This window comes from Nipponia nippon, unplaced genomic scaffold, assembly GCF_047370975.1.
Source record: "Nipponia nippon isolate SJK-2023a ecotype South Korea unplaced genomic scaffold, ASM4737097v1 scaffold_12, whole genome shotgun sequence".
Taxonomy (NCBI): Eukaryota; Metazoa; Chordata; class Aves; order Pelecaniformes; family Threskiornithidae; genus Nipponia; species Nipponia nippon.
Window position 1 is genome coordinate 19,180,618 of NW_028262313.1, and position 16,249 is coordinate 19,196,866.

At 40.9% G+C, this 16,249-nt stretch overlaps 1 protein-coding gene across 1 annotated transcript in view; it reads right to left on the reverse strand.

Moving 5' to 3' along the window:
* PCDH11X (protocadherin 11 X-linked) overlaps positions 1 to 16,249 on the reverse strand; it is a 464,470-nt gene that overhangs the window by 248,483 nt on the left and 199,738 nt on the right. The window contains exon 5 of the mRNA XM_087749107.1: positions 11,322 to 11,393. Coding sequence (XP_087605233.1) covers positions 11,322 to 11,393 — 72 coding nt within the window. The remainder of the gene's footprint in view (positions 1 to 11,321; positions 11,394 to 16,249) is intronic.

The window sequence follows — 16,249 nt, forward strand, 5'->3', positions numbered from 1 at the left end:
TCTGTAGTAAACACATAGAATGAAGAAGATGGTATTTCATCATGCTGTCTGAACCACAGGCCCAAGAACTACACCAATTTGGAGGGTAAGTTCTAGAGAAAATTGCACCTTATTATAAACGTAAGTACAGACTATTACCAGATAAAGAACCCAGTATTAAAAATGTCCCCATATTGCAAATACTTAAGGAATTGTTAGCACTTCAGATTAGGACGATACTGCCCTGAACACCTTGAACTGTAAAAATGAGCACCTAGAACTGATCTTGGCCATTGCAATAAGCGATTGTGGGCACCTCGGGAGAGGAAGTTTCCACAAGTGGTGGCAACTTGACTATTTAACGTGAATCTCTGCCCAAGAGTGAAGAGGAATTTAGAATAAAATTCTGAGGGAGAGCAGTAGAACAAAGAGAGGGCGTGACAAATAAAACAAAGTGTGACTTCTCCCTCAGTTCATAGTTTACACCATCCATATTGCAGCCATATAGCGAAATTCATCACGTTACAAAGTACTGTGCTACTGGTTAAAATTTATGGATTTAAAAACAAAGCAGTAGAATGTGCATCTTTTCAGGGATGATGAATTCTACTACAAACACCAACCACTGTCACAGTGTTTGCAGCATTAATTCCTTTCTGGGTCTGAGCTACTTCTAGTATCTGTGAGAGTTAGAAAAACAGCATAACGCGCAACCAATATTTTTACTATCCTTGTGTGATATTTGGGAAAGCATAGAGGCATGTCAAAACAAAGTCAAAATGTTGTGGTCATAATTTTCCCAACTATGGTCTTGGTCTGCAGCACCAACATCTACTATCTGGAACCTGGCATTCTTTTCTAATGGCATTTTCCCTAATTTAACTTCATAAATAAACAAATCAATTAGAACCAGTGGCAGAATGTTCTATGAGCCTTCCAAATGCAGAAGTTCATAGATAGGAAGAATGGTATACACCAAAAAACTACCTTCCATCGTCAGAGTTAGTTGCAAAACAAAAATATTTTAATTTCTAAGAGAAGACAAATACTGTATTATACAAATCTATTTTAAGCATCTTCAGAGTTCGCACATACATTATGTTGTTCGTCTGTGTTCTTCAGTTACAAGCAGGCAGACTGCAGGCTGGATACACCATGTCAGTGGTAACTGACTCCAGGCCACCATCTTTTTGAGACCCCCTGTAATTTGTCTCCAACTGCTACAAAAACTTGTGCTGCTGGAAGATGACAGAGGCAGGCTCAGTCAGATGGACAGAAATGGCTTGGAATCATATGGCTTGAAAATCAGTAACTGCTCCTGCTTTGCAGGAATATGAGATGGGAGAACATGTGACACTGAAGGAAGAAATTTAGAAGAAGGTTTTATTTGTTGAGCTAATTATGAAAGGACACACTTGCTTCCCTACACATTGCACAGACATTTGGATGTAGATCAGGGGGCACATGCAAGGGAGCCATGTGGCCAGGCTGGACTCTGACACTCCCAGCACAGCATCAGAATCTGCAATCAAAAGCTATCAGAATAGGCAAAGTCTCTACAATGCTTTTTTATTTTTTTTTTTTTTACCCATCCCCTATTTTGCAGTCCCTTTGGATAAAGATGACCAATAAAATATTAACAAGAAGCACCTTACATCTTTGCTTGTCAGCGAGCCCACGAGGTACAGCCCGCAAAGCGAGAAGTGACCGTCTCCAAGGGAGCGCTGCTCTGGGTTAAAAGAGCTCAGCGCAGGCAGTGTTGGCGGCACAGCAGTGCCTGCCCACTCTGAGTGGGCGCCTGTCTCCTTGCAATAATTAATACACACACTGTAAATGCTGAATATAATGTGATAATCTTCCCTTATATGCCTCGTTATTTATTGGATTCTTTCTCAAAGGCAGATGGAGAGAACAGTGGTGTTAATCTCATTTGGGCTTTGAATGGATACATAACATCCATTACCATATAGCCATCGGGGCACCAAGTTGGAGTTTATCTGCTTTATACACAATAATTTGCAGCCAAAAAATTATTCAGTCCATAAAATATCCTTCAAGAAAAACAAGTGATTTTGTAGCTGAGAAACTGACTGGGAGGGTAAGTGACCCGGCAACCGCAACCCAGAGCCACCCTCTCCACTACGGATACACAACAATAATCATATAACTTAATGGACTGGTGAAATACTTCATTTTGGTTAACTAAATTCAGTCAAAAACTATTTTCAACATTGAAGATATACGAGCTATGGTTTGGTCAGTGTGCACTGGGGGCCCTAACAGCATTTCTGAATAATTTGTCTCTCCTGCTTGAAAGCTAACACTGGGTTTCAGTTTTCTTCCATCACGATCAATAGTAAAAGGTTCAGCACTACAGAATCATGACGAGGATGGACATGGCCAGGTGAAGAGCTCACACGATGCATCTAGTGCCAACTTCTGTTATTCCCCACGACAAGACTTTATGGCAGTGCTTGTGTTTGCTAGCCAGGAAAATAAAATTTGCGTCGCTAATTCATCAGGAGGGAAGGCATAACATCCTTATCAAATGTTGTAAATGTTCTTATTAAACACTGGAGAAGTTTATAGCAACCAAACAAAACCAAAACAAAAAAAACCCATGCCAGCATCAAACAAAGACACCACCAACAAGAAAAAGCGGTTAAAGTTTCCTAAAAGCATAGTGTAGGAAAAAAAAAGAACCCCGAGAGGTGAACAGACTGTTGAAAGCCCAACACTTCCAAAAGCTTTCCCTCATACACCCCCTCTACACACAAAGGTCCACGCTGAAGCTGATAGCATTTTTAAGGTTTAAACATAACACCAGAAAGCTTTTATTATGTTCATGCTTTCCAAAAGCATTTCAGACCACTCCTCTTACTCTGAGATGCATAAATACATCTGCCGGCTGCAGCAGTGAAGAGGATGGATCTGTTCCTGCCTTACATTACAGCTAACTGCTCTGCGAGTGACAGCCAACCGGACACTGGAAAAATGGACACCTCGATGAATCACGCCTCGTTTATGTTTTCTGTTTTAAGATTTATGCATGTTGAGCACAGCTCAGAGCAAGTAAGTTACAGTTCAATGCAACTTAATGATTTTGTTACTCCGTGCTTTCTCCTAAATAATGGGAACGTCTCCGCTTTCTTGCCAAACAGGGGTGATGGCAGAAGAAATACTGTGGGGAGGAAAGCCGTTCTGAGCATCCCGATAGATAACTAAGCACCTCGAAGATCTCATCTACATTTTCTGAAAGCAGGTCCGTGGTGATTTACTTAGACACTGACAGGTGTTTTGGCACCTCATAAGATGAAGGAGTAGCTGTCTACCTGCCCTTTTTAAACAATGTCATTGGATATTTCACTACTGAGTACCCCATCTCCTCCAACTCAGCGTACAGCAATGGAGAATAAATCAACTGCCTGCGCGGAGCAGTACAGCTCCCTCCTGTAGATCCAGTATAATGCATGCTGACAAGATGTTTTCTGGGGTTACCCGTTTTCACACATACTGGGCTGAATTTCCAGGTGATGCTCTGTAGCCGAGCTCCCCACTCCCGTTACCAATTCTTTCCTCATTTATACCACTGTTCCAGTCTGTAATAACAACGCCGACATGTCAGAAGCAAGAGGAAGGAAAAAAAAATTAACAGCGTGAGCCAAAAAAATTAGGCAGACAACATCGCTGTCGTTGTGGACAAAAAATGAAAAGATGTTCTTCAAAGTCTCGGTGAATGACTTAGAAAAGATTTAAATATTTCAAGGTGGTAAGGACCTGAAACCTTTACTATCCTTCAATTTTCCACTCAGTAGCTTTGACATTTGGGTTCTGAAAATACATGGAACAATCTGACAGAGACGAACAGGCAAGTGCCTGTCCTCAGAGATACAACTCCCAAAGCGACTGGCTTTCTCCTTCTGTACAGCTAAACACCTGAAAATATACTGAGTAAACTGTATGAAAACTGTCTGTAGAGTTCTCATTTATTTTAATTAACTCATAAGAGAACTGTAGCTTAGCTCAAATCGAGAGTTTTTAATCACAGAATCATGAGCTGGTCTGGAAAACAGACAGATAAACTTAAATGAAATGGGAATTTTTTCTGCCTTTGTAATGACCTCCCCTGCTGAAATCAATAGTAAATTCAGTGCTCACAACTCTGATATCCTGCTTTTTTTCCCCCTGATTTTCTCTAAGTGACTTTTCAGCTACATCAGCTACTAACTTCCAGTGCTCACACGCTGTGGCAAAACTAGATCTTGAAAAAATATGTATTTTTATATATACATAAAGCCTGTCAAATGTACCAAAAATCTTACTAGATTAAGAGAGGTCTTCCTGTTGGCTAGGTTATCTAAGCAACCCTGCTCCACTGCAAAATAATTCTTTATTTAGAGTATAATTAAGTTTTTTATTTGCAAACATCTCTTCATTAAACTTCACTTTTTAAATTTACAGTTTAATACTCCTGGTGGCCTAATACAGCCACAACATATGCTGATATACTGTTTTCTATATGGCATATTGGTATTCTTCTATTCCATGTTAAATGGAACAATCAGGGAAAAGGATCACTATACAGGAAATAGTTAACACCCATTTCCAATTAATAAATTGCCTTTCCATTAAGTTACCTTCCAGAACCATATCCGGATTTCTGGATACGTTATTTGTATAGAATGTCAGAAATACAGATTATAACCTAGAAAACAGCTAAAATGAATAATGGTGCTATCTGTGAGAAGCCAGGTTTGTACCTTTTGGCGGCCAGGTACCGCACTAGCTGCTGCTGGAAAGGTTATATGGTTATGAGGGTGTGAAGGACCGATAGAAATGTGGTTTTGTTTCGACATGGCCACTGTAGTGCCATCCAGCGTCACGCTTCGAGAAAACCTTCTTCTCCACGGTTTTGCCAAAAACGACCTCGTGCGCCTGCGCAGGGACTAAAGGCGCGAAAAGAGCCGAGGCGGGGGCAGCACGGCCGTGACAAACCGCACGTACGCATTTGTGACCTGCGCATGCGCGAGAGCCCCTATAGAAGGAGCACGCGTGGCCCGCCGCGAGGGCGGGCGCAGCGCGCGCGCCCACTGCATCTGTTCCTGCGCCGTCAAGGCGCCCCCTCGGTCCCCGACGAAGCCTGAGGCCACCGGCGACCCAGCGGAAGATCATCGGACTCGGAGTGGCGGTGATAAACTCCTTCTCTCTCTCTCTCCCCCCTCCTATTCTTTTCCTCTCTTCCCTTGCCCTCCCTCATCCCTCCATTCTCCCTCCCCCCCCCAAGGAAAAGGTTGTACAACATCTGACCGATTCCAGCGTCTTAATCTCGTCCTTGGGATCATATCGAAACCTCTCCCGACATTGGATCGGGACAGAGGGTATCCACTATAATTATTTTCCAAGTGCAAAAATGAGTGTGTTGTTCTCATAAGTTTCTTAATAAAACACTATTTCATACCTGCTGGTACTCAAATCAGACCAAAACAACTGTCTGCTTCCAGTTGGCTTCTAGTGTGTGAGGCCTCCATTTTAAGAGACAAAAAAATCAGGTTTTAGGATTGGAGTGTTCGAAAACAGTTCAGATATTTATGTAGGCCACTCTAATTGCATTTAGAATCCTTACACCTTCCACACTGATCTGGATAATTTATTTTTTTTTTTTAGTTTACCAAGTCTTTTGTGTCAGAACTCAGGATTACAATTGAAGTTCCATTAAACAAGAAATACACTTGAGGCATATGTAAATGTATTGAGGCACCAAATAAAATGGGAATATGTTGAGCACAGAGATTCTAAATACTAAATAAAACCAGGGTATAACTACACTGTATCAATCTGTGTAGGTGACTGGTTTGTATCTAAGCTGAAAACAGCGAGTCAGAAATAAAGCTTCACTTTCATTCTGATTTTAACTAATTTCAAATCCTAAAGGCTGAAGCTGTGAGCTAAGTAAACAGAGCACACCAGGACTTCATGAAAAATAATTCAGTTCTCATGAACTGTGGGAACAAAATATGCACAGAATTATTATTAGTTGCTTCTCTTCAAATATTTAACCATGGTGGTTAATATTTCTTCCTAATGTAAAACACTCTATTCATAATTTAAAAAAGAAAACTATTTTATTTTAGGCAGTTTTTTTTTTTTTTTTTAAAACAAGATAAAACCAAAAGCCATATTGCAATGTATCTCATTGGTCATTAAAATTGGGGTCTAACCTAAGTAGCTTAAACCATATGCATCAGAAGCATAGTGGCAAATGTGATTGGATCATATTTATCCTGGGCAGCAGGAGGTGGACTCACTCCAGGCAAGAGGACCAAGGTGAATTGCCAGCTCACCTAACAAGACATCTCTGTCAGAGGGTGCTTGCAGACTTTTCTCTCCAGAAGCCTCTTTCTTGCATATTGAAGGGAAAGCGTGGCTGCAGATCAGGGTACAAAACTGATGAAAAGAACAAAAAGTACTGCACATGGTTCTGCCTGCAGTTGGCGGGCATTTAGAGGGAACGAGAATTACATGACTTGATTTACTTCACAAAAACTGATTAGTAAAACCCCCTGTGGATTTCTTAACTATACTGTGGAGGGATATAAGATTAGTGCAGCAATTCCCATCATCAAACGTATTTACTGTTAAAATATTGGATTAGTGATGTTGTTATCCACTGTTCCAAGATTATAAAGTGATTCTTTAAAATTGAGCAGAAAAATACTGCACTCTATCATTTGTAATTAGATTTCAGTCAGTGTTTTTGCCTTCCCACAAAAAGTAATTCTGCTTCCAAAAAAATTTAAAGGACTGTGCTCTGCACACAAACAAGGAGAAAACAAAACTATAGATGCAAAGGAAGAAACAAATTATTTTCCTCTTCTGCTTCTGAAAGACAAATGGTTGCACTTGGCCTGTATCTTATGGCTCCTGCTTGTCATGCTCATTGCTGTGGCAATGCATGACCATTACACCAGGTGGTAATAAAGCCATGTTGGTGCTAGGTGTTGCTTACTTGTAAGTCACACGTGAATGCGCACTACCTGAGCCTGACAAATCTCAGTCCTTGGATATTTAACCCTCCCAGAGAACTCTGAGGAGAGCTATAAACCTTCAGAGTCATCATCGGCTGGGTTTCCAGTGACAACGTGGACTGTGAAGGAGGAAGAGCATGAGGAAAGGGGATAAATTAATGTGTTCATTACAGTAATTATGCTACATTTGGGCCAGGAATATTAATGCAACTGTACCCTGGCTTTTTAGCCATTACCTTAAGTGAGTAAGAGCACCTAGAGCTATTACAATTAATAAACAAATAAAAAGCTGCAGCACTAATAACACCACCTTCTCACATTTTATCCTGTTTAACACCTCTAGGAATCACTTACATGCAGTATTTCACATAGATGTAGAGTAGATAGTGATGAAAGAGTCACAAAAAGCAAAAAAGTTTTAAGTCAGAAATACTCTGCAGCTAAAGAGTGGGAGTTTTGCCTTATCTGCCATGCTACTTGACCTTACTATTTGCCACTACTGCAGTTTTAAGCTATATAACCTTTATCATTGTTCAGTTTCCTTATTTTGGTAAATCCTTAATCTCTCTTTCTAGATTTATCCTCCTAGTAATTTGGAAGAATAAAACAAGTTGTTTTGAATCAGAATCATCAATACTATTTAATGCTGTTACCACACAAAATTCAGATTTTAAAATAGTGTCAGCAACTTCAAAAATTTAAACAATCACAGATTAGTTCGATTTTAAATTGTCCTGTTTCTAACTGACCATAAAAATAGAGACTATAAATAGTAATGTTAACTGCAGTAGCTCTAAACAGCCTTGACAGGGTTTATCAGCTAAATGTTTAATCAGGCAAAGCAGCAAAAAACATAACCACAGGAATACATGGTATTTAGCATTTAAATAAAGCTTGTAAACCAATGACAAGTCTATTTGGGCAATTACTACCACACATGTTCCTTATCTGCAAGGGCCTTGTCCCGAATTTATCAGACTGAGTCTCTCACACTTTATTTTCCAGGCAGGAACATCAGTTTCCATTCACTGAATTCACAGAAAAAGATACAGAAAACTGCAAGTTAAAAGGCATGGCCATGAAAAAGAATTCCCATGTTGCCAATGTTATATTGCTCTAGGAACTTATTAAATCACAGCCAAAAAAGCAAAAAACCAAAACCCCAAAACCAAGAACAAAAAAATCCCCCACAGAATAAGAAATAAGCACTACAGTTCTTTATTTTTTGTGTAATTGAACAGTTCAGTTTCAAAATTTTCAGCTACCTGGCTGCTTCTAAGATGAAACCTTGAACAAATAAGGCAAATGAGAGTCACGACAGAACAGGCGACACAGCCTTCCCTCCCTCTGCACAAAAAGCACCATTTCTTCTTTCCCCCAGACGATCTCCTCTGTGTGAAACTGCCCGACCGCTACCAGGTAGCAGCTTCTCACCTCGTGATACCGGGGGCCAGATGTGGTACTTGCTGCTTCACTGCCTGTTTGGCCCTGCACACTCAAACGCTGCTCTCAGCTGTTTTGTTCATTCTCTCTGTTGATAAAACGCATCCCACAGCAGCTCTCAACACTGAACGGCAGTAAGTAGCCCAAGAAAGCGTAATGATTTTTTATTGTTGTTATTAAGTAGACAGAAGTAGTGAGTCTCTCCCTTCGGTAGGGTGGGGGTCTCAAAAAAAATTTCATGTAAATAACAGCTTCTTGTAAGTAGAAGTCGGTTTTAGTCATGGTTCATTCTAGCAGCTTTCAAATATATTCCTCCTCCTTTTAGAGTTGGGAACCATTTGCTTTATGAGCACCATTTGGATCATTTGCCTGTTGCTCATAAAATAGACAAAGCTTTTATCCATGCCATGAATTTTTACTCACTTTATACAAAATATCTAAGGAGGGATTTGCAGGGGCCAGAATTGCATCCATGAAAGAATTAACAACTAATTTAATTTTCTGCTGCAATAATGGCTCCAGCAGTTTTTGATTTTGTTGATTACATTTCTTCTCTCCATGAAATAAAAAAGCATATTGGTGTTAGCTTCTTTGTACGTTTTTTTTTTAAAAGGCAGACTTTTTTTTTTTACCCCAAAAATGAACAGAAATGACAAAACCATTTCACATGTTTTAATCTGTGTAGTTACTAAATAAAGCAGCAGCAAACGCATCTTTCAGAAGTGATCGGGTAACATGGTGACGGTCTGTACACTCAGGAAGAACACCGATTCCTGTCAGTACTGGGACAGTCCAACAGAATATTTCTTTGACAGCGCTGCTGGCAGCAGTCACTCAAACCACCTCTTACAAAAGCTCACCTCTGACACCCACGCTTATGCACCAGGGCTCCCCCAAACGATGATCATGGCATCAAGCTGCTTCGACTCCTCCTCTCACAACTCAGAAGCCAAAATCCTCTCTTCTGTGCCAACAAACCAAAGCCCAGCCCTAACTCCAAGCTCTCTACCTGCCTGCTCTGCAACAGATGCTGTAGGCAGGGGAACAGGAGGAGCCTGTTAGCCCTCCCTTAATGATTCATCAGCTGTTTAGCAGTAACTGCTGGAACAAAACACTTTCATCAACAGTTTTATTCCTGCACATGAAGAGTTACTCTCTATTAGTAACTATGGACCATAGCAAGCTCCTGTCATCCTGCACATAAACATTATTGATTGCAGACACAGATCGATGCACGCTTAACTATTGTGATTAGCAGCTGCCTGGATAGGGGCACTTGGAGGTTTGGCTGTGCAGTAGCTGGAAACAGTCAGGGCACACGCTGCACTTGGGAGCCTTTTATTTGGGAAGGAGGGAAGATCCTGTGTTTCAGAGAGTAACAGTTGAGGGATTTCCCTACAAGGCTTGCATTTTTACAGATAACTATGTTTTTTCTATATGTAGAGGTGCATAAACATAAATTACCTGTGACTACGGTGAAGGATTTACCACTTAAGAGCTACTGTATTTTAGTCAGCTGTATAGGTTGTACCATGAAAACCTGCACAGTTAGCATTGCAACTAACAAAAAAAATGCACTCAAGCGTGAACAAAGTTAGCAGTAACAGAGATGTGGGTTTTGGTTTTTTTTTTTTCATTTCTGCTTCTAAATTCCTACGCTGTGTTTGCCACATGCTTTTGGAGTATGCACGCCCCTAGAACAAGCCTAAGTTCTAGGATTCCGTATATATAGTTTGTAAAAACTGGAGACTAAATAGGAGAATATTTGTTTGGGCAGACTGCTTACAGCCTGAAAATAGGAGGCAGAGCCTACTTAGAGTACAGTCACACTGTAATTACGGATCAAGGGTTGCTACCTCTGCCTGGTTCTCTGTCTTTGCCAGCAAACTCTCAACTTTGGCACTACAGCTATAGATTCACTCCTGCCTTCAGCAACAGGTAAGCCCTGCAAAGCAGAGGTAGGTGCTTCTGTCAGGAAGAGGCACTGTGCCGTATGAACTACAAATGTAGAAGCTGCTGAAGGAAAAATGCTCCCACATCCATAAAAAGCAGCAGCTATCTTCCCCTGGGAATTTGCAGAAGCAGCCTGATTATCCAGGTTGGTCTTCCCAGCACCCTACTTCATCTCCACCCTGCTCCAGCACCTTTTCTTGTAGAGTCCCAATCTTTACCCTTGGAACAGCAACATCCAGTTTCACCTATGAACTGGCTCTTTCCTTCCCTCCCATCATCTCCAGAGCCACCTATTGCAATGTGCAGTACAGTACACTGATACACAGGGAATAAATAGCAAAAATGGCTCTGAACTCCTGCAAGTAAAAAATTTATAACAACTGATTTGCTCAAGTAAGTACACAACTGCGAGGCCAAAACATCCAAAACCACTTTGTGTTAAGGAAGATTGCATATTAATATCCCCATTTCTTCATCTCTTTTTGCATGATTAAGAATTGCTTCATTTTTGGTTAAATCCTTATGACACAAAAGGCTGATCTTTCAAACCTTCCTCTCAAAATAACACACTTCCACAAACTTCGTTTCTACACTAGGAGACGCTCGCAGTTTCTTGACACACCGTTCAGAAAGTAGTTTTGTAAAGTTCTGTGAAGGTTTTTAAGCACGTAAGAAACACAAATCGAAGGCAAGATAAGCCTGGCATTTCTGCCTTCGAAAAAAGCTGAGACTTTAACTAAAAGGACACTACCAATAGTCTGGGCAGCCAAACACCAAAGCAAATCATTTTGACATACGATGCTAAGAACCACACTGCTACCTGTTGCAGCCTTTCTTTAGAGCCCCAGATTGATTCCATTAAGATGTACAGAAACCACTGTTACAGGAAAAAACATTATCAGAAAAGTTGTTCCAGCCTACCTGTGGCTGAGTCCAAGGCTCCAAGGTTGTTTCTTTCAAAGGAGTTTGTGGCCTTCCCATTTCTTTTGTGTGCTTTTAGGAGAGAAAAGCATGTATGAGTTATACGTTTCACCACTCTATCAGCATTCAGCATTAATTTCCCTTGAGGGAATAAAACAGTCAGGTACAAAATTCATTCAAAGTAACGGTAATGTATCACAACTGCATACATTTGGAGTAGACTGTAGGTCTGATATTTTTGCAGCGAAGTAACTTATTTTTCATAGAGTTGCTTTAACTTTCAAGGTGTGGGAGTACACACCTTCATCTGTGTGTACAGATGAAAACCTCGGACAAAAATATGAAATGGTTTGCCAACAGAGTGAAGTTCAGTGGCAGAATTTCAGAGAGAACTCAACTCCGGTTTCTCTGCCGTTTCCTCCCCGGGCTGTGCCCTGTTCAATGGACACCCTGAAAGAAGGACACAGACTGCAGTGGAACTAACTTAAATAGGTGAATTAAAAGAAGTATTATGGAAAATTTTTTAAAGTCTGCATTATTTGGGCAGGGGAGCCATGTTTTCAGATGACAGCCCTTGCCTTTCCTTAATGCTCTTCGGAGCTGGAGCCAGAAGACTGAGCAGTTAACGGCTTCTTGTCTCTTCGCCTTTTCACTACCTTGGAATATTTCAAGATTGACCATGCCAAATCAAAAGCTGGTATAATCAAATAGATTAAAGTAGTCTTCATAGAATTAGACTTGCTAACCTTTCACACTTCCTTTTTTTTTTTTTTAATATTACCAAAACATCCTGCAAATAGTCATTAATAATGGCTCCGCTTCAATAATAAATAGGTAAGATTTTTGAGCACTGGGACTGAGCATTGAATAGGATGTTGGCTCCTTTTAATTTTCTCCATATGAATTTCCCAGGGAAGGAACTTTACACATTGCTGCGAAAATACAGACAAGTCTCTCATGGTTTCTTTCTCCCTAAATTCTTTCTGTCATAACATGGGAACAATGATATTCACAAAAGGTCCTCTCCTGAAATACACTGTTTAAGTAGTGCCAGGATTTCCCTCCTCCTGAAATACGTCTCCTCTAATGTACTACCCTTTGGATAAGGCCTTTGACAATATGTAATATAAATAACATCTTATCCAGGTCTCACATCAGAGTGATTTAAATGCCCATGGAGACTGCAAGGATTGACAAAGCGAGGGAGAGATATGCCATTGGGTTTTCTGTCATATATAGTAAAATATGGTCACTTAAAAGGAAACTTTTTTTAAATACAGAATTCACGGGCAACTTCAGTTAGCATGGAGCATTCACAGAGCTCATTTCAAAAAAACCCACCTTATTAAATGGCAATTTTGTTTTGGCAGGTTGGATTGCCTGTAATAATAGATTACAGGCAATCATTTTTACCATTTTTGCTATGTTATATTTTGGGGTAGCAATGGAACATGATTCATTCTTGAAATAGAACAATAAGTGCATTTCAAAAGAAACAAGAAATAACCACAGATTTAGTGAATGCTAAACAGAGTTAAAATGAATGCATCTGGAAAGGGAAGGTTGTGTTTTTCATATGTTCAAAAGAAAATGTATTCTACCTTATAATCTTTCTTTAAATGTAATAATCAAGCATCAAAGGGACCCAAACACATAATGAAAATTATTAAAACATATCAATTGTGGTGCCAAGATACCATAATAATTCCATATGGGAGAACCTGCCAGGAACTGACATTAAAAATCACACTATTCCTTGAGAAATAGCTTTCCTTGGAATTTCACATCAGTTTTTTATAATTTATCCAGTCAGTTCTACTTTAGAGCAGAGATTAAAAAGTAAAAAGTGCATGAGTATGTGAAGAAAAGGGAGGCAGAAGTACATGTAGGTGAGACAATACTCAAAACGTTTGAGTAACACTTGAAAACCACGCTCTAAATCTTAGATACGACTTAATAAAGACTCAAACACCTCTTAATGATGAATTTCTTATAGGCTAGCACCTTGTGTTCTCCATTTACTTCCTACTCTTTCCGCTACCCAGCACGCAGAGAGACCCCCTCACCAATCCAAAGACAAGTGTGGGAAAGTAGTGACAAAACACAGCAAGAGTAAAAACAGAGCAGATCCTGGGGCAACTACTAGTCAGTCGGTAGCCTGCATCCTGGAGCACATGGAAGAAGAAAAAAAAAAACCAAGCAGTAACTGCTTTCAGCCGCTACAGGCTTTCCACACACAGCAGGCATCGTCTTTCTAGCTCTCATTCCATTTTTACAATGCCGTTCGAGAACTAAAGGGATTGAGCTCTAGAAATTAAAGGCCTTAACACACAGTACAGATCTGGTTTGCCACTAAGAACCTAGAAGCATATTTGCATGGCCACTTATAAGATGTTTTTCTACACTGAAATGTGAGCTGCGACTACACACGAGAGTCTTACAAGGAACCAGCACTTGCACTGCTAACTAGTGGCACATCTGCTGCAGCTTCCAACTTGGCAAGCTGCAAAACTCAAATTGTGCAAATACCTGTTCTGAACTACCTGCTTACTACACCAATTGCGCTTCTAGTGTACAAGCTCCCTACTTACTGCTCGCTGAGACATGCACACATTCTTAACGGATCACATAAGCAGCACTTATTCACAAGTTCTCTTTTTTCTTTTTTTTACAGAAGAATGTGGTAACGATAGACAATCCTCCCGGGAGCTTCTTTCTTCCGGCGCAGGTAAAGAAGCTCTTACTAAAAGTGGGAAGTTTTTGGAAGCCTTTATCCCCTCATTTTGCTTGGAGCATCTTCCCACAGCCTTCTGCAGCTTCTACAACTCCTCTAAAGAAACAATAGAATATGCCCACAGTCTTTTGTTTATGTTCCCTCCACTTCCTCAATTTGACATTTAAGTTTCACACATAGAAGAAAATTGTGCTCATAATGAGATAAAGATGGAATGATTTCAACCTGGATATTACATTATGGTTTCAGCAGTGCCATTAAAGCTCCCTTAGCTCTTGTACACGTACCGATTACAATTTCTCTAGCAGGCAGGCTTGACTTCTGGAATAAATTAGGTTCTTTTCATGTTTGATGAACCACCTGTCACTTCTTTTACAGCCAACTACCGTTCCACGAGCATGGGGCGTATCCGGACAGCTGATTCAGTTCCTACCATTCATCCAACTCCTTCTGAGATCTCCCCCCTCCGCCGGAGTCAAGGGAGGCCCATCTGGCTCTAAATCATTACCTGACGCCCCGTATCGCTGCCCTGGTGCAGGCACTGGGGAAGGCAAAAAAAGACAGGAAACCACATAAGGTCTTGCTGGCTGTAAAAGTTTCCTTTATCTCAGTAATCCCTTTTGCCCAGTGGGAAACGCAATACTGTCAACTGTTCCCCCAGGCCAGGCAATCCTGTCTATCCGTAGAAGGTTCAATTTTCAGGTATTTCTTCAGTGATACAGTATGAAAGAAGTTTTAGTTTGCCGAGTCATCATACAGCCAGTCACATCAGTCTTCCACCTGACCACCTAGAAGTTACCCTGATCAATTATGTTAGCAATCAATAAAGTTCAGCATAATGACCAGGCAGTAAAAAGACTGTGCACAAAATATTTTGCCGATATTTGGAATTTCCTGCCTAGTTGTAACAGCACAAGAAAGCTTTAATTTTTAATCAAAGTTGTTACTAATTCTTTTTTTTAGGGGAAAAATGAAATTCATCATGAATATTTCCTGTTGTTTATTAGGAACGGTAAGTTAACAAACATATAATTACTTATGACAGCTTGACGGGTAATATCCAGGCTTCCAAAGTCTACCAGAGAAAATAAATGGTAGAATAGACTTTAAAGGTTATGAAAGTCATCGTTTTAAGTCAGACTTCATTTTTATCTTTAAGATGCCACACTGGTGGTCCCCACTCTGAAATATGAGGGGAGAATCTCTTGTACACCTGAGATAATTCAAACTAATCTTACAACAGTTCTTCAGGCACAGGAGGAGATCTCCCTTTTGATGGCATCCTCCCGCTACGCTACTCGGCTCCCAGTGTCTGCACAGTTTAGGCTGATCCGTAACAAGACACTGCTAATGTGCTCAACCCATTTTCTCCACCAGACTCAACCCCATCTCTCTCTGCCCTAAGGGACCAGTCCAGCTCTCCCTGTCTAGGATCCTGCCCTGCCAGTCCCCTGCGTAGGTCCAGAAGGTGGGATACAGGTGACCGAGGAAGAGGGATGCCCATTCCCTGCGGGCCCGTCTGGCAGCCACCCGCCAAGCTCTCCCTTTTGCCCCTCGCTCTCCACAGCACATCACACCACCAGCAGCAGCAGCCGCCAGAGGAAGCTGCCGCCTCCAGCTGCACCCGCAATCAGCACCCTGCTCCGCAGGCAGAGGCGGGCAGCTGCCCGCTCTCTGCCTCTGCTGAACGCAGCTCGAGCTGCACTGCTGGCCGCAGAGCCTGCCATACCCCTTAGCTTCCTGCAGCCAGGACTCCTGAGCTGCCAGGCAGCCGCCTCTCATACAAAATACATACTCTAAGATTGTGGGAAAGTCCTTTCCTTTTTGCTGGAAAGAAGTCAAATTATGTTCAAGTGGTTGGCCTCAGCCTCGTGAGCTGATACTCGTAAAAATATCTAGTAAAAATCTAGTAATTTCTAGCAACTTGACCCATGGATATGACTAATTTTTCAATGACTCCCACTTTTCTAGGCTGCAAAGGGAATTTGTTCTGGACCTCAAACTTTTTATTCTAATACTAACTACTGGATCTGTTCAGCTAGGTGTCATCTCCTTTTTGTCCTGCTTCCCTGTTGACAGATTTTTTTGCTTTTCTTCAAAGCAATTCTGGATTTATTAGAGTTAAAAAGAAAAGGAAAAAGTTACAACATGACAATTTTGGTTTATGTATTTTGATTTCTGGAAAAGCCCTAAA